Raw genomic sequence first — 25,254 nt, 5'->3', positions numbered from 1 at the left:
AGTGTACATTTCTACATAAATAACTCCATCACAGGAGTGTACAGAAACACCCCCCATACCGCTTTAATTTCTCCCAAAAAACAAATCAAATAAAGGAGAAATGGAGGAAATGGAAGAAACACTGCAGCTCTTTTTTATTTGCATTTTCTATACTGTCTCCTCTTCTTGTGATTTGGGGCTGTAGATTAATGTAACAGAACTCTTACCCCAGCTACTCTCATTGTCATTCTGTGGATAAAGGACACAGCCGACTAAAGCAGCACACTGTTCTTCTTGGCCTTCCTCCTCTTTCTGCATTGTTCCAGTTGTATTATTTTTTTTTCTTACTTCAGTTCTTTCTGCATTGCTTACAGCTGTCAGTTGTTTCAAAGCATATTTGACTGGTTTCACAGTTTTGCCTTCTTCTGCTGGGCCCACTAAATCTGATTAGTCAGATAATATAAATTATTACACAGTAACAATATGTTTACTTTCATAAATGCACACATTTTTTACAGACATATTTTTGTAAGTAATATTATAATTTTTAAAAGTGCAAAATAATGCATTAAAGTATTTTTTTTGTCTTTATGAATTATTTTATAGTAAATTATAAAGTGTAGTAAATAACACATATTTGACTAAAGTAAATCAGATGCCATGTTACAAGCCTATTTACAACCCTGTTGTTTTGTGTCAGAATGAAACATGCTGTACTCAATACTTTTGGTGGTGAAGTGTACACCAGTCCATGTCCAGAACCATCATTATTCATCTATGCGTACAATTTGACATCCTGTGCCCCCTTTTAACCTGTCATAATTTAGTTCATGCATCTGAATTCTCAATTTGTCACATCCCATATTTTTATCATTGTTCCTACTCTTTTAATACATTTGGACCAGCAGGCTCCAGCTGTTTTGATATGCATATCACATATGCACACATGCATATCTAATTTAGTGAGCTACAGCACCTTTCCTATACTATGCTAAAGTACTTTTCTTTCTATGTGGCATAATAACATATTTCTCTCATTCTTCAGCTTGTTATTTGTGGAATTTATTTGTATGTAAGCAGTTCAAGTCCTAGTGGGGTTTGTAATGAAATAAAGGGGTTTCAGATTTGTGTATGAATGCTCATTAAATGTTATAAATATGTGCATCTGCAGACAAATGATTTCATGTTTGAAGAACATTTTTAAAGATACACAATCCATAAGTCGGCAATCAGGTACACTGCATCAGAGGCTGAGACTTGTGAGAGATGTGGTCAAAAAACAATGCGAGAGGGCAAAATACCAAATTAAACATGAGGAAGATAGGGCTCAGGGCTTAAGGTTTAAAAGAAAATGCTAAAACTTTGCAAAGAGTCTATAGGCTGGGGCTCTGTGTTAATAGCATTCAGGTGAGCAGGGTGGGACCGGTGATCAGAATTCTGGTGATGCCGAGCGCTGATAGGCAGGAGAAGGTGAAGTCAATGGGCTGACAATGACACAATGAGTTTCTGCCTGTTTTTAAGGCAACCTCTTGAGATAGCAGCAGCAGTATGTGGACAAGCATTATCCTACTGTAATTAAACAAAAGTTAGGGCCACTGGTAGAAGAACCACACTAAAAAGTGCCTGTAATGAAGTCCAAAGTAGATCTGGCACTGTATAAATGTCACATGTTGTCTGGATATGGGATACATGACAAAAAACATTGATCTTTCTGACCATGCTGCATGACATGGTGCTAAATTTAATTTCTGATGGTTGATTCCTTCTGGGTGCAACTATGTTTTAATGATGAGCGCAATTCTGATTTATACCCAGATATCATTCCTATGTGGAGTCTGTAGAAAGTTATGTCATAAAATGCCAGGTTAGACTTGGCCCCATCTGGTTTGCACACTCAACATGGGATTAAGGTAAGATGTAAGGTAAAATTGTCTGTAACAATTAAGGAGACCCCATTGGAAGCTCAGCTGGGTCCTTGTAATACATATACAAACCATGCCTACACTGACAAAAAAGATTAATAAACATTCTGCATTTGCTTTTTTTAAGTACATTTAATTTTAAATACATTTAAGTACTTATATTACTCAAATAATTTATGATATATGATATATTATAATTCCTGAACTGTAAATATTTTTAGTTAAAACACACATATTACACTGTCTCAACACATGTACGGCATGTAATACATTCTTTTTAGTATACTAAAATATAATGTATTACATGCCATCCATGTGTTGAGACAGTGAGACCTGGTCTGTTTACAAAATAAATCTTTGAGATTATGTAAATCTTTAAATGTGAGTTTTAACTAAAAATATTTAAATTTCTGGAATTATATTATGTTTCATACATTATTTGAGTAATATTGTATAATTGAAGTAATTGTAATTAGATAAGATTGTATGCAGAAATTAAGTAAAGTTTACTAAACAAAAGGATTGACTGAAGTTCAGTTCACTTATTTACTTCATGTAACGTTTAAGTCCTGAAACTGAGTTAAAGTTACTTAAATATATCTGAAATTAAATTTACTTAAAAATAGCAAATGCATAAAGTTGCAAAACTTTTTTTTTAAATAAATTTCATTTTTTTCCAGTGTATGAGCCCATGTCCCTCCCATGTGTGCCCCCTTAATAATGTAATCGAGGAAATAACATGGTTGTAACTCTGTACAAGTTATCTAACTTTACTAGTTAATAAAAAACAGTGTTTTGTGATGCTATTATCTCCTTACGAAAGAAAGCCAGATGAACAAGGCCATTGTCTTACTGGTAGTGACTACACAGATTCAGTCTACTTTACCAGACTGATTAAGACAGTGGGTCTGTGACAAGCTTGGCCCAACGCAAGTGACCCTGTTGCTGATGTGCTCCAGGGTGGCACTCATGGACCTCTGAAATCATAGAGCGCAGTGCTCCGAAAAGACAGCCTGTCAACTGTGACAGCAGTGCAGTAGAAATAGGACAAAAGAGGACCAGAATCACTGACACAGAATAACTGATACATAAGAAAAGACAAATTCTCAAAGCAATCGTTTGTTAGATGTTCTAAAAAAGATCTTATACCAAATGCTCCTCTAAGCATTCCTAAAGGTGCTAAATATGATATATTACACATTAGCATAAGCAGCAAACTGTGGACTGTTGTAAAAATGTATACACTTGTGTCTTACTGTCTCTGCAGTTTCCATGAGAGTGCAGAAATGTAACATATTTAAAACATATTGAGAAATGTCCAAGTATGCTGTAAAAATATCAACATATTTAAGTACTTACTTAAAATATATTCAAAGTGCATTAATATTATGCATTAATAATATTCATCAAAAAGTAAACTTTGATCATACTTTTTAAAAGTACAATATAGTGTATTTAAAAAAATAGACTACTATGAACTTCACTTTTAGTTTAATGTAATTCAATATACTTCTAAAATACTTATTTTTCCAAATATACTTTTGTACATTTTAAGCAAAGTGTGTTAAAAACAGCTGTTATAGTAGTTTACTTAAAGTACAATGTATCATATAACTTTTTAGAAAGTAAATTAAATTACTATATTTATAAAATATTAAGTACATTTGTATCACGCAAAAAATTGTAGTACAGTATATTAAAAAATATCTTTTTTATATATGAAAACGTTTGGGCACCCCTATTAATCTTAATCATTTTTAGTCCTAAATATTTGGGTGTTTGCAACAGCCATTTTAGTTAGATATATCTAATAACTGATGGACACAGTAATATTTCAGGATTGAAATGAGGTTTATTGTACAGAAAATGTGCAATATGCATTAAACCAAAATTTGACCCATGCAAAAGTATGGGCACCCTTATCATTTTATTGATTTGAATACCCCTAACTACTTTTTACTGACTTACTGAAGCACAAAATTGGTTTGGTAACCTCATTGAGCTTTGAACTTCATAGCCAGGTGTATCCAGAGGCGGTCTTTGCATAGAGGCATTGCTAGGCTATTGCCTTGGGCCCCTTTCACTGCAGCCCACTGTAGGGGCCCCTTGACTAGCTGCAAACTTCCCATAGGCCTACAGCTGGTAATTGGGGCCCTTTGGACTGTAATTCACAGATAGTGCGTTCAGAAATGGTGATTCTTGTATGTTTAAAATGGAAACAAAGACAACACAATAAATTACAAAGAAATACAGTTCAGTCCACACCCCCTCTCTTTCGCGTTAAAATTGAATATTCTATTCATGCCATGTGGCCATGCCATGAACCGCAACGCGAGGAATTAAGGTGAAATTAAGTGTACAAGTGGGTTGTGAGCAAAGCCATGAAGCACCACTTGCTACAAAAAGAAAAAAAGAAGGAAGAGGCTAAACTAAAAACACATGCTCTTCCAAAACTGATAAGCTTTTTTTATCAATAAAATACTCAAAATATTTTAAATGAATAAAAAGTAATTAATATAAAATAAAAACTCATTCAAAACACAATCAAAAGCTATATAATAGTGCACAGAATAATATCAGTTTCAGTTAGTTTCAGTTTCAAATAATTGAAACAGCTCCCCAAAACCTCAAACTATCCTTTATATTTGACAATATTTTATTACTTTACAGGTCCTTACTCATCTTAATTTTAGTTGTTATATTATTTTTAGCCTCACGCTGAATTTAGCTCCGTGCTGCGGGAGGGAGGGAGGGTGGGAGGGGGAGAGAGAGAACGCAGCTCAGCGCAGCAGCGCAGCGCATTTTGCCTGATTTCTCTTGATTAAATATCAATAAACATGTGAATTTAATACCATTTAGTACCATATATTTTAATTCACTTGATAGGACCTTATTTATTAAAACGTTTTTTTTTTTTTTATCGCAATGCCGCGCGCGCTTTCCTTTTGACTGACGCGCGCGTTCCTTGTGACTGACGCTAAACTGTTTGATCCAGTTATTATATTTTATTATATTAATACCATTTTAAAGTTTTCGTTTCTATGTTTTGAAATTCGTTAGATTATATTTTTGTCCACATTTTGGGTTTATTTTCGTTTGTTATTTTTCTAATAATAATAGAATTATCATAATTTATTTTCAAAGTACCGTGCCCAACACTGGCTGACAATGAGCAAGTTTCCTGGCACAACCAGCATGAATGACATGAAATGTTTAAAATTAATACAGACATGTAGAAAAACCAAGACGAAGACAAGCTGTAACCTAGATATAAATAATAATAGAATAATAATAATAGAATAATAATAGAATAATAATAAATAATAGAATAATATGCCAATTAGGCATATTTAGTAGTAGGGTATTTTTTCATCCCTGACTCTAATTCATTTAAGTCATATACCTGATTTGATCTTTTTCCGTACAGTCCCTGCTAAAGTTTTAGGTGAAGGAGACCTAAAGAAGGTCAGTGCATGTTTCTGGAAAAACAAAACAGTGGGCGTGGCATCGCGATGGTTACCATGCATCGCAATGTTGGGTCATAAATGAGGATGGACGATGATATCATCCGTCGGCACAACCCTATTTCCTGCATATTAATGTTGATGGGCCCCCTAGCTAAATTCGCCTTGAGCCCCCAAATTGCTAAGTCCGCCACTGGGTGTATCCAATCATGAGAAAAGGTATTTAAGGAGGCCAATTGCAAGTTGTTCTCCTATTTGAATCTCCTCTGAAGAGTGGCATCATGGGCTCATCAAAACAACTCTCAAATGATCTAAACACAAAGATTGTTTAACATAGTTGTTCAGGGGAAGGATACAAAAAGTTGTCTCAGAGATTTAACCTGTCAGTTTCCACTGTGAGGAACATAGTAAGGAAATGGAAGAGCACAGGGACAGTTCTTGTTAAGCCCAGAAATGGCAGGCCAAGAAAAATATCAGAAAGGCAGAGAAGAAGAATGGTGAGAACAGTCAAGGACAATCCACAGACCACCTCCAAAGAGCTGCAGCATCATCTTGCTGCAGATAATGTCACTGTGCATCGGTCAACAATACAGCGCACTTTGCACAAGGAGAAGCTGTATGGGAGAGTCTTCTTTCGCATCAGTCTCCCATATATTTTTTTCATCATAGTTCAAACAACCTTACAGGATAATATGGCGTCACATTAATGTCAAAAGTCGAGGGCGCAAAAATACAAGTAGGGGGCGCAAAAATACCAGGTGAAAAAAATAACCTGCTTGTTTTAACGTTTAGCGTGTATAAATTTCCTTCTCGCAAGCGCAAATGGGAAACTCATGAGCAAAAAAAAGGGAATGGTGTGCGCGCTGAAGAAAAAGTTGCTCTCGAGCTTAATTTTTCTCCTCTAGGGGGCTTTTTTTCCTCGCGCGCTGTGTGAATTACCTGCAGCAGCAATTTCTGCTCGACTGAGTTTTTTGCGCTCGAGTTTTGAAAGGGGTGTTTTTGGCAGTTTGGGGGGGAGTCAGGGTCGCCTCCCTCAGCGAACGCTATTGGCCGATATCTCCACAGTTTGTGACGGACCGCCTACTACCAGCAGTCTCCTTCAGAGAGCAACGATGGAGGGCGAGGAGGAGCGACAGCAGGTGAGTTTGCTAGCTATGCTAAAAGCCTTTGGGTTTATCTAAATAATAATAGTAATAATCCGGGGTTACACATTTCTGCTGACCGTCTTAGTCCATTTTTTTTGTCTTGAAGCTGGTTATTTGAAAGATATGGGTTAGTTAGCTTGCTAACGTTAGATAGCTAGTGCTATCCCCGTTAGCAATGCAGGCGCCGGGTCTTCCGACCGCGGTGACGCAGCGGTAACAGTGCCGGCGACCGGGTCGTAAACAATCCCGGACAGCGGGTCGTTCCACGACGCTGAGCCGCGTTTACAGTGCTTCGATTCGGTCAAATGTGACCCCAGGTACGGATAGACAAACGTGCTGGGAAATAATGGTGTCAGCCTGGTTTGTAAGCATTCCGTACTGAACCGTCTCTGTGTGGAAAATGCACCCAAATATTTTCCCTCTGTGCTTAGAACCGTTTGACTGCAGTGGAAAAGCTAGTTAGTTAGGCGTGTTAGCGTTACCTAACTTGCGAGGTAAGAGCTGGCTATTGTGTACGTGATTTATTAGCATTTATTATTTTATATTACCTTGTGTAGCTATCTAAATAACTTTCAAAATTGATACACAACGGTAGCTTAGCTAGGGTAACGTTTACAGAGTATTAACTGCATTGTGATATGTTTTTTGTTGTACCGTTATGCTGAGGTGGTATTTGACACGCTAATGATTGATGGATAGTTTAAATTACAATAAAGAATGTATATAGATTTTTTTCATAATAGTCCATTCAAGCTCTATTTTTGTAAAATCGAATAATCGTGTTGGCCAACAATAAAACTACATTTTCTATGTACTATGTTATATTACCAACAACTAACACGTTTAAGAAAAATATATATTTACCACATTAGTATTTATAACATTTGATATAGTTAATCTAGATTAACAGTAGTTAACTTTTAAAGTAAAAAAAACTGGTAGCCCCTAAATAAATGTTATGAATATTTTTTAACATTTACATAGCGTTTTCCTTAAATAGTTTTTCTCTGTCTTTACAGGACACTCTGAGAAGACACCTGCTCTCAAGGCTTCTCTCCAAATTAGAACTTGGGCTCACAAGAGAACCTGTCGATTTAGATTACATGGAATTTACATGTAGGCAGGAGTTGTATTTGTGTAATGCACTGTCCAGACACATTGATATGCCCACAGAGATTTTGCATGCTCTACAGGACCTTTTTAGGCTTGTGACCGAACACATTGAATGCATCAGTGGCAGAAATGGATATGTTGAGACACTACCTGGGCAGATGGGGCGTCCCAAGTTAGACATTGAGAGAGAGACCTTGGAAGAGTTCCTAGAAACTGACTTGCCTGTGCCCTGCATTGCAAAGATGATGGGAGTCTCAATACGTACAGTGTTTAGACGCATGCAGCAGTTTGGCCTGTCGGCTAGACGGTACAGCAGTATGAGTGATGAGGAACTGGACAGGGTGGTACAGGATGTAAAAAATGAAATGCCGATGGCTGGCTACCGGATGGTTAAGGGGAGGCTGCGATCACTGGGAGTCCATGTTCAGTGGAGGAGAGTGGCTGCATCATTGCACCGTGTGGATTCTCTGGGAATCATCTCAAGACTTGCTGGATTAGGCTGTGTTGTACGCAGGACTTATTCTGTGAGAGGTCCTCTTTCACTTTGGCATGTGGACACAAACCACAAACTAATCAGGTTGGTGTATTTAACTAACAAAATTATAAGAATAAGTCATTGTACTTGTACTGTTAGTGACTGCATTTATTTATTGGACTTAAATGTACTACTCACTAGGTACAACATTGTACTGTTTGGCGCAGTGGATGGGTATTCCAGAAAAGTGAGTAATTTCATGCTGTTTTGTCTATCACTTCTTAAAAAATGTACAGACTACTGTACCTATACATATACAAATTACAGTATCTTCTTTTACTTCTTTTAAAAGGGCCACATATCTTAATTTTACATTGCAGGTGATGTGTCTGCGTGTTGCTACCAACAATCTGGCATCAACTGCGTTCGCAGCCTTCAAAGAGGCAACAGAAAAGCATGGCATACCATCAAGGTAAATTTTTTGCATTTTGAATAGACATGATTACTACAAATTCATGAAGATTGTCACTGACTACTCTTTTGAGAGCAACAATAATATTTTAATTTTAAAATAACTTATTGCCAGTTGTTTATTGATTAATACAACCAGTTTATAGAGCAGTGAGCGTTTAATTATTATTATGAATGTTCATAATTTACTATTGGAATATGAATATTTTTAACTATTCTGATAAAATAAAACCTATGTTTTTAAACAGTCAGCATGCCAGCTCATGAATGTTAATGAATTCACCTTGCAACATAAAGAAATATTTCGGTCATCAAAAAATAGAGGTCATGTACAATAAATTAATAATGTAATTATCCTGACTTTTAAGGTTCAAATACAGATTCCTTGGACATTTTATATTTAGAAGTACTAGTACTATATTTTAGAAGTACATAGGATAAAAATAATTATTAGTACATTGTAGTTTCACACTCTTACTGGTTATAGAATCTGGATTTTAATGTATTAATATACTTTTTTTGTGTGTGTGTGTGTGTGCGTGCGTGTGTGTGCGCCTTACAGGGTCAGAGCTGACCAAGGTGTTGAAAACGTTGAAATCGCAAGATTTATGTTTAACGTTCGTGGAACCGACAGGGGAAGCTTTATGTCTGGCAAAAGCGTTCATAATCAAAGGTTTGTTGTAGGTTACTAGGCCTATTTTGTGGAAAATGACTTGCTTTTCTCACCTTTTGTCTTGCTTCAAACACTGACATCTATGCATTAAGTTGAGAAACTTTGACATAACTGTTATAGTTAACTGTGCTTATTAGATGTGACTTAATAATGATTAACTTATTCATAGAATTGAACGCTTGTGGCGTGATGTCAAAACCTGCGTGACCTCGAAGTACCAAAACATGCTTCAGAGTCTGGAGAGGGATCAGCTTCTTGATGTTTGCTCCTCAGGTTGGGAAGTCTGTACACTTTAATTTGTCAGTAAATGATTGTTTAAGATATACAAACCAGCTCCACTCCATTTTTTTTTTTTTTTGCTCCACCTGTGCCTATAGCACAATTTCAATATTTTAGTAATTGTATTTTTTTTGGCCTACTTTTTTATCCTGAAGAAAGGATGAAGAAGTATACAGAGAAACCGAATACAGTCTGATATTCTAGAAAAACAAAGTGCTCATTTAAAGTGAAGTGTTTTTGTTTTTTTTAAACCAATAGTATTTGATATTTTGATCATGGCCACATTTCGTCTGGCAATTGATGCAAAAATACTTTTGACTACCTGTCATGGTTAAGATATATGCAATGACTTGATTTGCTTGAATTAAACAGTGTGTCTGCAAACGTTATTGTGAAAGCTTAACCACTACCTCATGTGTACTCAACAGAAGACCTTTTTGCTGTCCATGCGGTGTTCCTACCAAAACTAAGGAAAGACCTTGAGAGTTTCGTTGATGGTTGGAACAATCACCCAATTCGGACAGAAAACAACATGACCCCTGAGCAGTTGTGGTACTGTGGTATCAGGGAAACCAGTATTGATCAGCCAGAAAATGTTGAGGTATTGGTCCTGTTTTAACTTTCATAATTTAAGTACTGATAATAGCATGTGGCCAAATGTATGTTAAGTTTATTCGTACTTGGAAAATTGGATATACTTCACACACGCACAAATGCAGTTAATAATTTATGTTGCATTAGACTTGAAGCAGATGCCTGTAGCATAAATCATAGTTGTGTTCCAGGTACATAGGAATGTCATAAGAGAAAATGTCTTTTGAAAACTATAACAGCTTTACTCACCCATTCATGAAACAAAAACAAGATTCAACCATTTTGAATGTTTTACATTTGGCATTTATTAAAGATTATCACTCAAATGTTATACTATATGATAATTTAGTCACAAATGTAGTGTATATGTTCAGAGTAGTCCAATGACAAATTGGCTTTATTACAATACTTAGTACTCTGTTCTGTTTTCTGTGCTAGGATCTAGAGGAGCCTGACATTGACTGGGACATTGCCACAAACCACGATGGCGAGATTGATGGAGAGATTGTGGTTCCTCAAATTGAGTCGCATTTAAATGAAGGACAAATACAGGTGGTTCAGAGCCTCATTGAACAGAGTGACCCAGACCTGCCGGCAAGGGACTTGTATTTAACATGTCGTGAATACATTTTGGCACAGGGAGAGTAGGGCCAATTTTGCTCCCTCTGAGCACTAGCAGCTTGATGGCAAAGCTGCATGAGCGGGGGTTCGAACCTGCGATCTCCCGCTCATAGTGGCAGCGCTTTAATTTTAAGAGCTTTGGATTTTTCAAATTATGTTGTGTGTATTAATATATTTGTACTATTTGCTGAATTAAAAAAAATAAAGACAGCTTTGGATTGATCAAACATTGGTGATGTTGTACTACGGAAAAAAAAAAAGAACTGGGCTCCTCTGGCGAACTGGGCTCCTCTGGCGAACTGGGCTCCTCTGGCGAACTGGGCTCCTCTGGCGAACTGGGCTCCTCTGGCGAACTGGGCTCCTCTGGCGAACTGGGCTCCTCTGGCGAACTGGGCTCCTCTGGCGAACTGGGCGCCTCTGGCGAACTGGGCGCCTCTGGCGAACTGGGCGCCTCTGCAACATGGTTCTAGGAGAAAGAGTTTAAAAGAATGTACAACTGCCCAGAGACAAAAAAAAAAAAAAACAGTTCACAGTAAATGGTACCTTAAATTATATTTACCTGTTTAGACAAGGCCAAAGCCAGTATCCACAGACACGAGACAGACCATAAGATCAGCCTTGAGCTCCTCAAATTTCTTGTAGTGATTTGGCAACCGCAGACGTTCTGAACATGTCGCAGCAGTTGGAAGGTGTCTTGGTCCTCTGGATTGAACAAATTCCAGCTTTAGGCGCTGAGGTGGCACCTCCCAGCCGACCCAGAACTTTAGTAGCATCTTTAATCTGTCAGAGGAAGCTAAATCAAAGAAGGTAGTAATAAACTGTTAGCAAATAATTGGTTGATTAAATAGAGCAATTTTTCCACACAAAAAATAACACAGACTGAGTACCCTCTTCAACATATCTTCTGAAAAATGCAGAGAGAAGAGCAATTGTCTCTTCAGGCATGTCGTCATCACTATCATCGTGATTGGATCTTGCACGGGGCCATATAATGGACTGCAGGACTTGCTTCAGTATTGCACAGGGAAAGATAAATTGAAAAGATTCACATATACTTGTCTAAAAAAAAGGCCTATGCCTCTTACAAGTAAACTCTTCTGTAGGAAAGAGATGAACGTACCTGTGGTGTTAACTGAACTTCTGTTTCTGTAGGAAACAGCAGCGGTACGACTTCAGGTCTGTGTTCGATTAATGGCCAAATGCCTGTGTCTTTTATCCCTTTTTGGAGCTGCTTAATCTGTGCAGTTACTCTGCCAAGAACCTGTTGTGGTAACAGTACAGTCACAAATGTACAATGAAATATTACAAAAACTTTGTAGTTAAGGGCTAATAACTTAATAGTAGTTAGCGTGTGAGGGAGATCATCCATACATTTTTCTTGCTATTTCTATCACATTTACGGCTGCTATTGCCCAGCAATTCATGTTAAAATTGTCATGTATAGACTTTTGGGGAAATAAAGGCAATCATGTCATGACAAATGAACAGTAAATATTAAGCAATATACATACAGCATGGGAGAGGAGCTGCTGGAATATCAGAAGCTTGTTTGTGTCCTTTGTAGGCACTGTGCAGTACCAATCCAAGCAGAGATTGTTTATTCTTGACAATTCTTCCTCAGTCCACTCTTCTTTTAGCAGCTTTAAACATGAACATTTCATTGTCAAATAATCATATCTGAGGGATATCCCAATGTAGCACATTTTTTAATTGACTGATTCAATATGAGATATAAGTTGTACTCACAAGACCAATAGTGTCCCTTTGCTCTGTATCGGGGCAGTCTTCTAGGCAGAGTTTTGATTTTGTCATTTCCTTTTGGCAATTTGTTAAGGCACTGACCACTGCCCGACTCAACCCAGACAGTGTAGGACCACCATTGATCACAGAGTGACCAAGGATTCTACCTGCCATACGGAAAAGATCACTCTCCAGAAGCACTGTAGATGCAGCAGGAACCAGGTGGTCAGGTTCTCCCTCAAACAACAGAGTCTCCGCTGCATTGCCTAGATCAAAATCTAATTTAATATTTGGTCAAAGGGAATCTAACAATTATTTTGCATTATATTCATGTTTATTAGAAAATTGGCTACAATACATTTACATGATTGTATACATGTTATCAGCATGAGCTCAGCTATCATTTGTTTAATTTCAGTGATTGGTATTTTGAAATTGAGAAGTATTAAATAGCACACATACCAAGGTTTAGTTTAAAACCATGCTTTAACCTGGCAATGGCTGAAGATAGCACATGTCTTGTCACACCTGCTCCAATTGCAGCATCCCCTATTATCACAAAATATACATATTGAAACAGATCATTATTTTAAGAAAACTATTACTCTAGTTTGTAGAGAATAATAGGTTAGCAGGTAAAATGTATTTATTGACCTATTGATTCATTCATTCTATAAAGTCACATCATACCATGCAAAACTGGTGATACATTCCATGATTCAGTTACTATTTACACTTGTTTAAACCATTTTTGTGTGCATAATATATTTTTTCATTACATTTCATACCTTTAATGCTGCAGCGGAAAGGAGCTTTCCATTGGCTTTTTTCATAGTCACTTTTGTAAAATTTGATGAGAGAACAATCCCTTTGTTCGTCATCATCTGTTGCATCCAGGGACAGAAGGAGTGATGGTTGACTTGCCCCCTCTTGTTTAAGTTGCTCCAGGAAGAGCTGTACAGCCTCTTGTGGATCTTGCACTGATTTCCATTCTCAATAAAAGAAAAAGGCACTACTGAATGCAGAATGCAGAAAACATGGGAAATGCTCACAATGAAAACTGGATTTTCGTTTATAGCAAAAAAATATACAAGTACCCAATGTGAGGCAATTATGTCCATAAATGAACAAAAGTATTCACTACATGATCAACATGTCTACCCATGTGTTCCCCTAACAAACGCACAAATTTCCTTCCAACAGACAGCCCCCAACATCTCCCAGGGTGTTTATTACCTTTAATCGCAGGTACTAATGGGTAAGCAGTTGATAGCGTTGACTGAACTGCTGAAGCTGCAGAGGATGTGCTGGGTAGAGTGTCCCTAAAATGAAGATGACTGCTAAATGGAAAACAGTAAAAAAGGTTTTCCCAACGGTACATGCGTATGAACAAAATCACACACAAACAACAAAATCGAATTATTAGGCTGAGAGTAAATAACTGGAAAAATACAGAAATGTACAATATATTGCCAAAAGTACCCACTTGCCCCCATTGCATTTGGTGATGTAGGGCTTGGATGGAGCTGCTCAGCCTTGGAAATCCATTCCATGAATATATCTACTAATCTGAAGCTACATGAAGTGATTAACACTGCTGAAAGTTGGTTTCTCTGTGCACTACACTGACAAAGCAAGTTTCTTTTATTACCAGTTGCTTCTTTCTCTATGTTATTGTATCAATGATTTGGATGGGTAAACAAATACTTTTGGCAAAACAATGTATGGTCATGCATTCCAAAAGCATTAGTCTTTAATAATAAATAAATAAGTGCAATGATTGCTCTTACCTTTCACCACAAAAGCTTGCATGTAGCGGCAGGTCTGTAACAGGGTATGGAACCTCACATATAGGGCAAATCTACAAAATACAGAAAAATGTTATGCCTTTCAGTTAGGTGAGTTCCCAGACTGAAAGTTTAATTAACATTAATACTTTATTTACCTCAGAAGGATCATCAGTAATTTCACAATCTGAGTCAGTGTCCTGGTGGGGTGGGAAAAACAGGCAACACCACAATTACAAATAACTTGAAACTGTTAAACTCTATTTATATAATTACAGGAACAAAGTTATTGCATATTGTACATACAGTTTTCTGGCAATCTTGAATGTGAAGTGACAGCAGCTGTACAGGTACATGGATCTGGCAGTTGATGCATTTTGCCTTAGGCATTTTGGAAAACTCTTTGGCCAAAAAGGGCAAGGGGCTTGTATCCAGGCTCTCCTGGATTGGCATTATATAATAGCAGCTCTTTCCAGTATAACCAGTTGTTAAGTGGGCTCCAGAATAGCCCTCTGCCTCAGGTGATACAACATTTAGCCTCCGCTGCCCTGAGCCCCCTGTTCGATTGAAACACATGTAATTATATTTTTAGGATTCAGCATTCTTGATATCTGCACTGCAAAGTAGATTCACTGTAGATTCACTTTCTTACCAGCTGGTTTATACAGCAACCAAGCCCCATCCAAGGTAGCCATTTTTGGAAAGGATTCTAGAAGGAGTGCTGAAATCTATAAATTAAACATGAAGACTGCAGTAAATGTATGAAAATTATGTATTAAAACATGATAATAAACTGCAGATTGTAATGGTTTTTAACAAAGGATTAGCCACAATGCATTACCCATTTTAATACATACCTTGCCATGTGTATTAAATTAAAGCATAATCAATGTGCAAGGATTTTTCATCATGGGGATGCATTTTATAATGTTAACCTTTTTGAAAGGAAATAGACTCACTAACCCCATTTCAAATAACCTTAAGACATGTTTTTGCACAAATTATTAAGAAAAGAAATAGTGTCAGTTCTTAAATAAAATGTAACTGTGAATGTGACCCCTCATATGGGGTCACATTAAGCTTCGATAGCACTGCATTTGTGCAGCAAAAATCATTGTTTGTGCCAATACCGTTCTTAAGAAATTAAACAATAGGTTTTCTTAACCGTTATGGGACACAGCCCCTCATCAACAGCCAGATTGCTTTAAAGTTGTCTTAATCATTAGTGCTGTATTTGTGCCATTAACAAAAATATTTGTCATTTTTATTTTTATATTTCTCTATACAGCATCTTCACCAAGCTGTTTTACTTTTTTCCCAATCATGTACACCCTGCTACTGTTGCTACATCAATACAGCTTAAAAGTTTCTTTTCAATCTGCCATCAGAATTAAATAGGAGAAAATTACTAATGTACTGATGCAAACAGGTAAAGAAGCCTGAGATTTAAATAGCATCCAATGGTTCATGCCATCTCTTCCTCTACTTGATAACTTAGACAAAATTCAATTTTATACAAATCAATATCCACACAGATACAAATACATATATTATAAGCAGATAATATAGCTGCATATCAGCCAGCAAAATGAAAATGATAAGACAAATCATTATATGACAGTAGGATTTAATAAATATAAATTCTGCTTAACCACTACTGCTTTATTTTACCATTAAATATGCTATATAATTATCAAAACCTACAAAAACATTTTAGACACTGATAACAGGACTGGACTTTTTGACAGCACAAACATCACAAAAGCAGCGCTAATGAATGGAACTACTTTGGTCTAATTTAAAGCTTGATGGGGTGCTAGGTGATTTTTCCAGAATAACTTGAGCAAATAAATGGCACAAACTTTTAACAGTAAAACAGAAGCACACAAACAAGACCACTTTGGCATAGTCTGACCACTGATGAATGGCTGTGTAACATAACACATGTAAGAGGGAAAAAAGACATATACCTCTGAGTGATCGGCATCCTCTGGAATGTCAACTGTCCTACGGCCTAGTCCAGCTTGGAGAAGTACCATCTCCTCACCTGTCTTGGGGGTACGGTCAGTTACTTTGTCCAAAAGAAAAAACTGAACATGTTTTGACTTCACTGCCCGTTTCCGAGGTCTTGAACAGTTTTTTTTAAAGAGTCCAGGAAATGATCTGGAAAAGGGGAAATAGTAAACAATACTTCTGGAGACCAATCACTTCAAACACACATGCACTTTGAAAATAATTTTAAATGATTAAGACAACAATTACAACATCTCTCCATGTTATATATATATATATATTTTTTGTTGTTGTTGTTGTTGTTGTTTTTAAAGATTCAGACCTGGTCATATTCTCATCCAGTTTGCTGCGTGAAGCAGTGGACACGGTTGGCTGGACAGGTCTTGAGACCATCTGTCGCTTTGACCCTGGGGTCCCTGACGTCTGGCCTCTCTGAACTGGAGCTCCATCTACAATATCACCTTAACAAGTCATTTACTCTAACCAGTAAACCATTAGACCTAAAAACATGACACTACAACCTGTATCCGGCCTAATATCTGCAATACCTAACACTGTGAAAGACAACTTATTCAGTCCTGATGTAAACATATTGTGAATGAATTCCCAGTAGCACATTACATTGAAGGTTTAAGCAAAACCACTGAATGCGTCAAAATGCTATACAAAAGACGGACAAAGAAGGTCAGTAAAAGCTTGTAACACACAGTAAATGTTACCATTTTGAGAAGGAGATTTCAATGCCTTCCTCAGCATCCCCACAATGTGCCTAGCTGCATCCTGTAACTGTATCTATTTTAAGTTGATGGAAGAAAGGCAAAGAGAACCAAACATTAGTAAATGTATTCTCATACATGTATTAAGCTTGACTACTTACTCAATATTATTTAGAACAGTTATGATCAAAGCTGGGGCCACCTTTAGATGAGGCTGAAGTTGGTTTGATATTCGCAGCTCCAGATTCGTTTGGCTCTATATTCGCAGCCTCGTATTCCTGGGCTGAAGTTTGTTTAATATTCGCAGCTGCCACTTCACCTGAACAACCGTGAAGTAAAGGGAGTGTTCACACAAACCCGCTGCTGCTCAGATTTATTAATACTGAAGGAGAAATAATGAAGAAAAGCAATGTAAATATACAATGTCATAAATGCAATGTTATGTACACGATGTTCCACCACTTATTTTCTCCAGTTTTCCTTAAAACATGAATGTGCTGTTCTAATATAATTAATCTACTTCTTAAATAGGAAATATCTTAACTAGAGTTCTAGTCTCCTACTTTAAGGAAAACCTTGAATTAGCCTGGCCCGAGCTGATTTTAAACCATACATTTAATTGGAATCATGGCATAGGCATACCAATACATTGTGCACAAAGAAAAATAATATTTGTGTTCCAGTTTAATAAATATGTTCCAGTTTGATTTTTACTTTTTCATTTTGCCCAGAACAAATACACTCTAGATGAAGAGTTGTACTCTATAACTTTAATAGTCAACGTGGCATGCCAAGCCATTTTGCATAAAGGAAATTTAACATAATGTTGACGATTAATTTAACATTTTAAAATTAGCTCGAGCCAGGTTAATTCTAGGTTTTACTTAAAGTAGGAGACTATAACTATTCATCTGATGTGTATGTATTCTGGCTCAAGATGAAAAAGTCCTTCAAAATCACACTGGAGCATTAGCTTTATAATATTTTTTTTATGCACAGTGGCTCAGAATGTTTCCAATTAATTGTACAGTATAAAATCAGTTCGGGCCAGGCTAATTCCAGGTTGTCCTTAAAGTAGGAGACAAGAACCTTATTTAAGATATGTCCTGTTTAAGAAGAAAATTAATTACACTAGAAGAGCAAATTCATATTGCAGGCAAAACTGGAGAAAATAAGTGATGGAACATCGTGTATATAAGATTACATTTAATAACATATTGTATATTTACATTGTTAATAAACAACTGTAAGTTACTGCTTTTCTTCATTATTTCTCCTTCATTATTAATCTGTGAGGTGTTTAATATAATCTGAGCAGCAGCGGGTGTTTGTGAACGCTCCCTTTACTTCACGGTCGTTCAGTGAAGCGGCAGCTGCGAATATTAAACTTCAGCCTCGTCACATTTGACCGAATCGAAGCACTGTAAACGCGGCTCAGCGTCGTGGAACGACCCGCTGTCCGGGATTGTTTACGACCCGGTCGCCGGCACTGTTACCGCTGCGTCACCGCGGTCGGAAGACCCGGCGCCTGCATTGCTAACGGGGATAGCACTAGCTATCTAACGTTAGCAAGCTAACTAACCCATATCTTTCAAATAACCAGCTTCAAGACAAAAAAAATGGACTAAGACGGTCAGCAGAAATGTGTAACCCCGGATTATTACTATTATTATTTAGATAAACCCAAAGGCTTTTAGCATAGCTAGCAAACTCACCTGCTGTCGCTCCTCCTCGCCCTCCATCGTTGCTCTCTGAAGGAGACTGCTGGTAGTAGGCGGTCCGTCACAAACTGTGGAGATATCGGCCAATAGCGTTCGCTGAGGGAGGCGACCCTGACTCCCCCCCAAACTGCCAAAAACACCCCTTTCAAAACTCGAGCGCAAAAAACTCAGTCGAGCAGAAATTGCTGCTGCAGGTAATTCACACAGCGCGCGAGGAAAAAAAGCCCCCTAGAGGAGAAAAATTAAGCTCGAGAGCAACTTTTTCTTCAGCGCGCACACCATTCCCTTTTTTTTGCTCATGAGTTTCCCATTTGCGCTTGCGAGAAGGAAATTTATACACGCTAAACGTTAAAACAAGCAGGTTATTTTTTTTCACCTGGTATTTTTGCGCCCCCTACTTGTATTTTTGCGCCCTCGACTTTTGACATTAATGTGACGCCATAGGATAAAGCACTGAATCATTACACACGTTAAAAATCGGTCCGGACCTTCGCCTGTCGAAATTTTCTCTAACTGGACCATACTGAATTCTAATTTAATACCCCTGGTCTAGAGTGTCTTCTGCTTAAGAGAAAAGGCTAATTTATGCTCATGCATCAGATTTACACTATCTGCAGCCTCCATGTAGCCTATGTCACACATACTTTTGTATTGTGGCTATGCAAGTATGCAGCAACTGTGATTGGTTAATTGGTACAGAGCAATGTAGACACACAAACATTGTAGGTCACTTATGAAGGCGATGTCATAAAGACTAAGTTGACTTGACATAGTAGAAATAGAAATCGGCCTTAAAGGTGCTAAAAGAGTTGATGCCATAGGAAAAAAATATATAATCCAAAATAATCAATGTTTTTTTGGATAAGGAACATTTTAAGAACCTCCACAAAATACGGTACAGATTCTTTAGTTTTAACAAACTAAGATTTTGTCCTAGTACCGCATAGCCAAACCGTGAACAACTGATGGAAATAATAATTTAAAAAAATAATAATAATAATGCATAAATATGGATCATATGGATCAGTATATAAAAGGTCTACAGTGAAATGGCTAAAGCTTCACCTGCCAGCACTTTTCCGGAGGAAGGGATTACAGCATTAGTAGGTTAAACCACTTGAACAGATCCAGGATCAGAATATTTAAGCATTTCATCCGTTTCTCCCCGCCCCCACCTCCTTCAAGCGTGTGATATAATGAGCAAGTCATAAAAAAGAGAAGCAGAAGGGAGTTTTTTTTTTCCCCGTCTCTTATTCCCAATTCAATATGAAATGCAATTTCTTGGTTTCACATCAGAATCCCAATCTGCCACACTTCCCCGGCCCCCCTCATCTGGATTCCTATCTCAGGCAGGACTCCCCCCGAAATGACACCGACAGAAGGTGAGGCAGGGGAATACAGAGGGCAGGCTAGACCACACTGGTGGGGTGACTTAAGCTGGAATATAGGTCAGGTGTCTGGAAAACACAATCTGTCTCGCTGCAACAAGGTTCCCTCAAAAGGGCCGTCCTCGCTCCTGGGAGCCACACACAGTGAGGTAGAGCGAACTCACTCTGAAGTCAAAACACATTCATGCCCCATTTACAACTGAAAGAAGCACTGTCAGCCTCTCTGGTGGAAACCCTCCAATCAGTTACGGTGTTCTTCAATGCATGGTACATAGTGAGTATCACTGCTGGGGTAGCCTGGGACAAAGTAATGAATCACAATGTGTTGCAGGAATGGAATTGCATTTTTTTTTTCCTGTAACAAAGAAGCACAATGCATTATACACTGTACAATCAAACGTATTGAGACAAGAGTTCCTACATCGGTTTCAAAACCAGGGGTATTAAAAAAAGTTCAATTGATATTGGAGCCTTGCTGTGAGAATTTGAACTCAGGGACAAAAACATTAGACAGGTCAGATGATCATCACTTCACCTCATTCCTAAAGTATTGGATGGAGCACCATCATTTGTTCCACTGCTCCACTGCTCAGTGCTGGGGCAGCTTTATTCTCCTCAACCCAGGCCTGGCATTAGGCCTGGTGCCAATAGGTTCATGTTTATTGATCTGCTCCATCCATTGACAGTCCTTCTCTACAGGGAAAAGATAAGCTGATGTCAAAAGGTGTCAAAAGTATTCACATTCACTACTCAGGTAGAAGTATACTCAACTTAATCTTGTGTAAAAGTACTGGTTTCAAAACTGCTTAAAGTATAAAAGTAAAAGTAATGTAAGGGGAAAAAATGCCATTAAGGACAAAAGCTTAAGCCATGCTACAGGATCATATAGTGCACTACCCCCCTCCCCCAAAACACAGTTTTCAAAAATATATAATGGCTATAATGTTATATTAAAATAATAATGTTGAAGAATTTGGGATGCACAAGGCTGCCTGTGTAAGTCGCATATTTGCCCATTAAAAAAAGAAAGCATTTTAGTACAATGTAGATATATTAAAGAAGCTTATAATTTCAAAATGATTTCTAAATTTATTTTCTTAGCCTGGTTGTGGTGGTTGTTTATGGTTAAAGGTGCAATATATAGTATGCTCCTACAGGTCAGATTACTGTTATTTGCTGTAGGGCGCGAATTAAATAAGTATGATGTGCTACAGACCCTGTGACTGGTTATAAATTAAATTCATTTTGCAACTAGTATCCTCACAAAATTACAAACCAAAATACCAAAATGCATCTCTATGATTTAGTCCAGGTACATATATTTTAAAGACAAACTACTTGTTGTACTTTTAAAACAGTAGTTACTATTCGCATCTCTCATTTATGACAGTGTTTCTTTGTTTTTTTTTTTTTTTTTTTTTTTTTTTTTTAAGAATATCTAAATATACTAAAAGGGCAGTTGTTCTTCTGTGGCATCACTTTTTTTGCTTTAAAGTTTGAGGAAAATAGAAATAGACTGCAATTGCTTTAATTGAGTAATATGTATGCTTTTTTTTTTTTTTTTTTACCAAAACAAGTCTTTGACCAAAATAGAAAACTAAATCATAGAGTAGATTTCATGATACACATAATAATCTATTTAATAAATCTAACAAATATTGTCTCATTACATTATTTTGAAGAATGTTAACTCAATCCTTATAGTCTGACTTATGACTTTAAAACAAGAGAAACAGTAAAGCTATTTTTGTATTCTTATGCCTAGTCATGCCTAAATGACAGCGGTGACGTCAAAAAGTAATAAAAAAAAATAGTAATTGTCAAAAATGAATGACTTTTTCTCTATTTGTTCTTTATTTGTACAGATTATGATGCTGTAAGTTATGTACTGTATGTCAGCCTATTCTCAAATTATTATTATTATTATTATTATTATTATTATTATTATTATTATTATTATTATTATTATTATTATTATACAATTTATGGTGAGGCCTAGATCTGTAAAAAAATATTCAAATATTATTACAATAAGATTACAATAAGATTCTTTTTTCTAATAAGGTCAAATATTTTCTAACATGTTGATATCTGTATTATACAGTATTTCTCAGCCCCAGAGGCTAGTACACTAAAACACATGATTAGGTTAAAAATAAAAAATATATATATTTAGACAGCTTTACTTTTAAGGTGAGAACACACAGCACATCCTCTGGGGCTTCACAGCAGAATTCTCTGAATTTCCATTCGGTTCCCTCAGGGTGGAGGCGAATATCATTTAGTTGGAAGGAGATAGTTTGCCAAGCTTCCCAGCAGGACCGGCTGAAATGATTTGCTTCTTTATGCCGTTTCCCCAGAGAGGACCTGGTGGAAGCCACGAGGGGCTTTGTCATGCATCACCGCTGTGGGTACCGTCGTCACCGCTGGCAGCACGGTCTGTTTGTTTGAAGATTAACAACCTGAAGATGATGGTCCGAGGCTCATTGCCACTCACCTTTCCTGTGCTGTGTGCCCTCTCCAGCTAGATGTTGCCGGCCTGAAAGTGCAGGCAGCCATTTCTGCAGAAGAGTGATATAGCCCGTGCCCTTAGCTTTTTCACTGAGGCATGCTAAATGCAAATGAGAGAGCCGCCTGCGCTTCTCCACGTTCACCTGATCGCGGCAGCGCTCTGCCACTGTGTCCTTCGAACTCTATAGGATGTGCTGGTGCTGGCCATTTAGAATGCATTAAAGCTGCTTTTCTGCAGTGCATACGGTACTTACATGCTTTCTCTTTGTCTGCTTCTCTCAGTGAACCTGCTGCGATTTTACAGTATTGAAATCAATGAGCTCAGCCATCTCAAGCAGAACCTTCTATCAAACACTCACGGGTGTAGAGAGGGGCCTCTGGAGGGGCATGGTGTATATTTTTTAGGTGAAAAAGTCATGCTCACTATGTAGTAGGGGTGGGACAAAAAATCAAGATTGCAATATATTGTATTGTTTTGATCGTACCATAATGTATTGATATGAGACTCACCCCCCAATTTGACTTACTAAAGCTACTGCTTTATTATTCCATGTGGTGGCGCTACTGAAATAAATAGGGTAAACCTTTGGGAAAAAAAAAAATTGGTTGTCAGATTCTGTGAAACTGGCACCAATAAATCCATAATTTCTGGTATTTGCTTATGTAGGAGTATTTTATTCTCTTCAGTAACACAAATGCCGTAAAGTATTGGAGACAATTGTCTTGTGATATATTGAGTATTGCAGAATCACAGTATTGTAATATTATTATTTTTAATGTGGGCAGCGTGTTGTGATATTATCCTATCAAAGGATGCCCTGTAATGACCCCAAAGCCCACCGAATAATGCATTGACTACCAGATGCTATGTGATGAGCACCAGGAACTATGTAGTAAGCACCAGATCCTAAGTGGAGAACAACAGATACTGTGTGGCCCAGTGTTAATATAATTATTATGTTAATATATATATTTTTTAACTAAAGAATACACCATGTTTTTTCAGGGGCTCCATAAAATCCTTAAAAAATCTCTCTGATTTTATCCATTGTGGATGTGTAGCTGCAATCATAGAGCAGCAGAAAATATTCTGAATGCATCTATTACTCTGTTACAAAGTGAAAATCATTATCATCTACAAATTATACACTGATATATTTAATATATTTAATTATAATTGATTTAATATGTACATCATTTCCACATTAATAGAATATAGTATCTTATATTACAATGACTTTCAAAAGTAAATAAGCTGAAGGGCAAAATTATGTTGATGTGATATATTTTATTCATGTGAGAACGAGGCACACATTTACATATAATCATTTAAGTCCTCTAATTTACTCATTTAGTGTTCACTGATATCTAAATCTAGAGAGCTGGAGTTTATAAAACTAAGTTTCATTATTCATTTTCCTATTATTATTATTATTATTATTATTATTAGTAGTAGTAGTAGTAGTAGTAGTAGTAGTAGTAGTAGTAGCAGTAGTAGTAGTAGTAGTAGCAGTAGTATTGTGTAAAATGTGGTTTTATTACCAATGCACTGTATTTATTATTTATGAATTAACAATATTGTTTTATTTAAGTATAATAAGAACAATGCATTATATTACATAGATTGTAATTATATTTATATATATATATATATATATATATATATATATATATATATATATATATATATATATATATATATATATATATATATATATACAAATATGATATGTATATTGGACACAGACAAATTAGTATGAAAATGTATACTATATTTCCATACTACTTTATATACTGCATATAGAATATAGTGAACAGTTACTATGCGTAATTGTGTTCATATGGGTAGTGGTAAATATATTTACAGTGTAGATCCACACACATTTGGATGGTAACTATAACTCGGCTTTCTTGAGAAAGGCACACAGCAAATCGCCATCTACTGTTTATTTCTTTAAACTGTTTATTTTTCTGTAAATTGAATTGCAAATATTATTATTCTCATATGTCCTGAGACATATACACTGTATATCTCACATGATAATTTAATATAAAGCATAAGAACATAAGTCAGTCAAATGCAGTACAGCTCACAGTGCAATATCAAGTTCATTACACACACACACAACCACACAAATACACACACACGCACACATACACACATGCAAACTTACTAACTCATCAGCCAATTTCCAATGCCCCCCTCCTGCTCTTTCACTTTTTTTTGTTATACTCTCAAAGGGCACATCACTGATAAGAATTTAGTGATTGCTAATTCTGGATGACAGGACATGCCATCAGATTCCTCCCCCCCCCCCCCCTCTTCCCCAGAACTGATTACCATCAGAGCTGCCCATGCAAATGACAAGGGGACCTTAAGGGACATCATTTTCTATTAAAACATGTCCGAGACTAATTACTGATAAATGCCAAACTGGCCATTAGAATGGGACACAGTGGGAGTGGAGAACACTGCAGGGGGATGACACCTTATTCAGCTGCAGGAAAAGGTTTGTACAGTAACAAAAGACAAAAGTGTCATGGTGATTCATATCAGAAAAAATCTGAAATTTAAATGTCTAGATCAAGTTTTTTTCACTTGCTGTCCTGGAGGGCTGGCGTTCAGCTAGGTGACTTTCCTA

General features: G+C 36.9%; 2 protein-coding genes and 1 long non-coding RNA gene across 6 annotated transcripts; 1 reads left to right on the top strand and 2 right to left on the bottom strand.

The window, feature by feature from the left end:
* Positions 1-6,279: 6,279 nt before the first annotated feature.
* LOC125799167 (uncharacterized) lies at positions 6,280-10,763 on the top strand. The gene is made up of 8 exons (XM_049475224.1): positions 6,280-6,504; positions 7,530-8,200; positions 8,300-8,345; positions 8,479-8,570; positions 9,132-9,242; positions 9,412-9,515; positions 9,950-10,122; positions 10,554-10,763. Exons 1-8 carry the CDS (start codon positions 6,478-6,480, stop codon positions 10,761-10,763), a joined length of 1,434 nt encoding a protein of 477 aa, XP_049331181.1. The 5' UTR covers positions 6,280-6,477.
* Positions 10,396-16,449, bottom strand: LOC111196429 (uncharacterized). Of its 4 annotated transcripts, none has more exons than XM_049475219.1 (14): positions 16,234-16,449; positions 14,916-14,991; positions 14,570-14,820; positions 14,422-14,463; positions 14,267-14,337; positions 13,713-13,813; positions 13,265-13,468; positions 12,939-13,025; positions 12,483-12,754; positions 12,248-12,376; positions 11,857-11,997; positions 11,624-11,744; positions 11,296-11,529; positions 10,396-11,202 (listed from the first exon to the last, which is right to left on the bottom strand). In XM_049475219.1, exons 1-13 carry the CDS (start codon positions 16,300-16,302, stop codon positions 11,300-11,302), a joined length of 1,794 nt encoding a protein of 597 aa, XP_049331176.1. In that variant the 5' UTR covers positions 16,303-16,449; the 3' UTR covers positions 10,396-11,202; positions 11,296-11,299. The 4 variants fall into 4 exon arrangements, with proteins under 4 accessions (XP_049331176.1, XP_049331175.1, XP_049331177.1 ...); XM_049475218.1 differs by having other exon boundaries at positions 13,713-13,816; positions 16,234-16,448; XM_049475220.1 differs by having other exon boundaries at positions 12,483-12,742; positions 13,713-13,816; positions 16,234-16,448.
* Positions 16,450-16,604: 155 nt separating this feature from the next.
* Positions 16,605-18,956, bottom strand: LOC125799170 (uncharacterized). Its single transcript, XR_007438003.1, has 3 exons — positions 18,708-18,956; positions 16,996-17,068; positions 16,605-16,725 (listed from the first exon to the last, which is right to left on the bottom strand). It is a non-coding gene; the product is annotated as an uncharacterized LOC125799170 (long non-coding RNA).
* Between the last annotated feature and the right edge of the window lie 6,298 nt (positions 18,957-25,254).

The sequence above is a fragment of the Astyanax mexicanus genome, chromosome 2, assembly GCF_023375975.1.
Source record: "Astyanax mexicanus isolate ESR-SI-001 chromosome 2, AstMex3_surface, whole genome shotgun sequence".
NCBI lineage: Eukaryota > Metazoa > Chordata > Actinopteri > Characiformes > Acestrorhamphidae > Astyanax > Astyanax mexicanus.
This window is presented reverse-complemented; position numbering and strand designations above follow the sequence as displayed.

Excerpts from the sequence above, each read along its gene's own strand:
- LOC125799167 (XM_049475224.1), top strand. The coding sequence starts at position 6,478 with ATGGAGGGCGAGGAGGAGCGACAGCAG. Across the intron at positions 6,505-7,529 it reads GCGAGGAGGAGCGACAGCAG|GACACTCTGAGAAGACACCT; the intron begins GTGAGTTTGCTA and ends CTGTCTTTACAG. Across the intron at positions 8,571-9,131 it reads AAGCATGGCATACCATCAAG|GGTCAGAGCTGACCAAGGTG; the intron begins GTAAATTTTTTG and ends TGCGCCTTACAG.
- LOC111196429 (XM_049475218.1), bottom strand. The coding sequence starts at position 16,302 with ATGGTACTTCTCCAAGCTGGACTAGGCCGTAGGACAGTTGACATTCCA. Across the intron at positions 14,992-16,233 it reads AGGATGCCGATCACTCAGAG|ATTTCAGCACTCCTTCTAGA; the intron begins GTATATGTCTTT and ends TTTAATTTATAG. Across the intron at positions 13,817-14,266 it reads GCAAGCTTTTGTGGTGAAAG|CAGTCATCTTCATTTTAGGG; the intron begins GTAAGAGCAATC and ends TTTTCCATTTAG.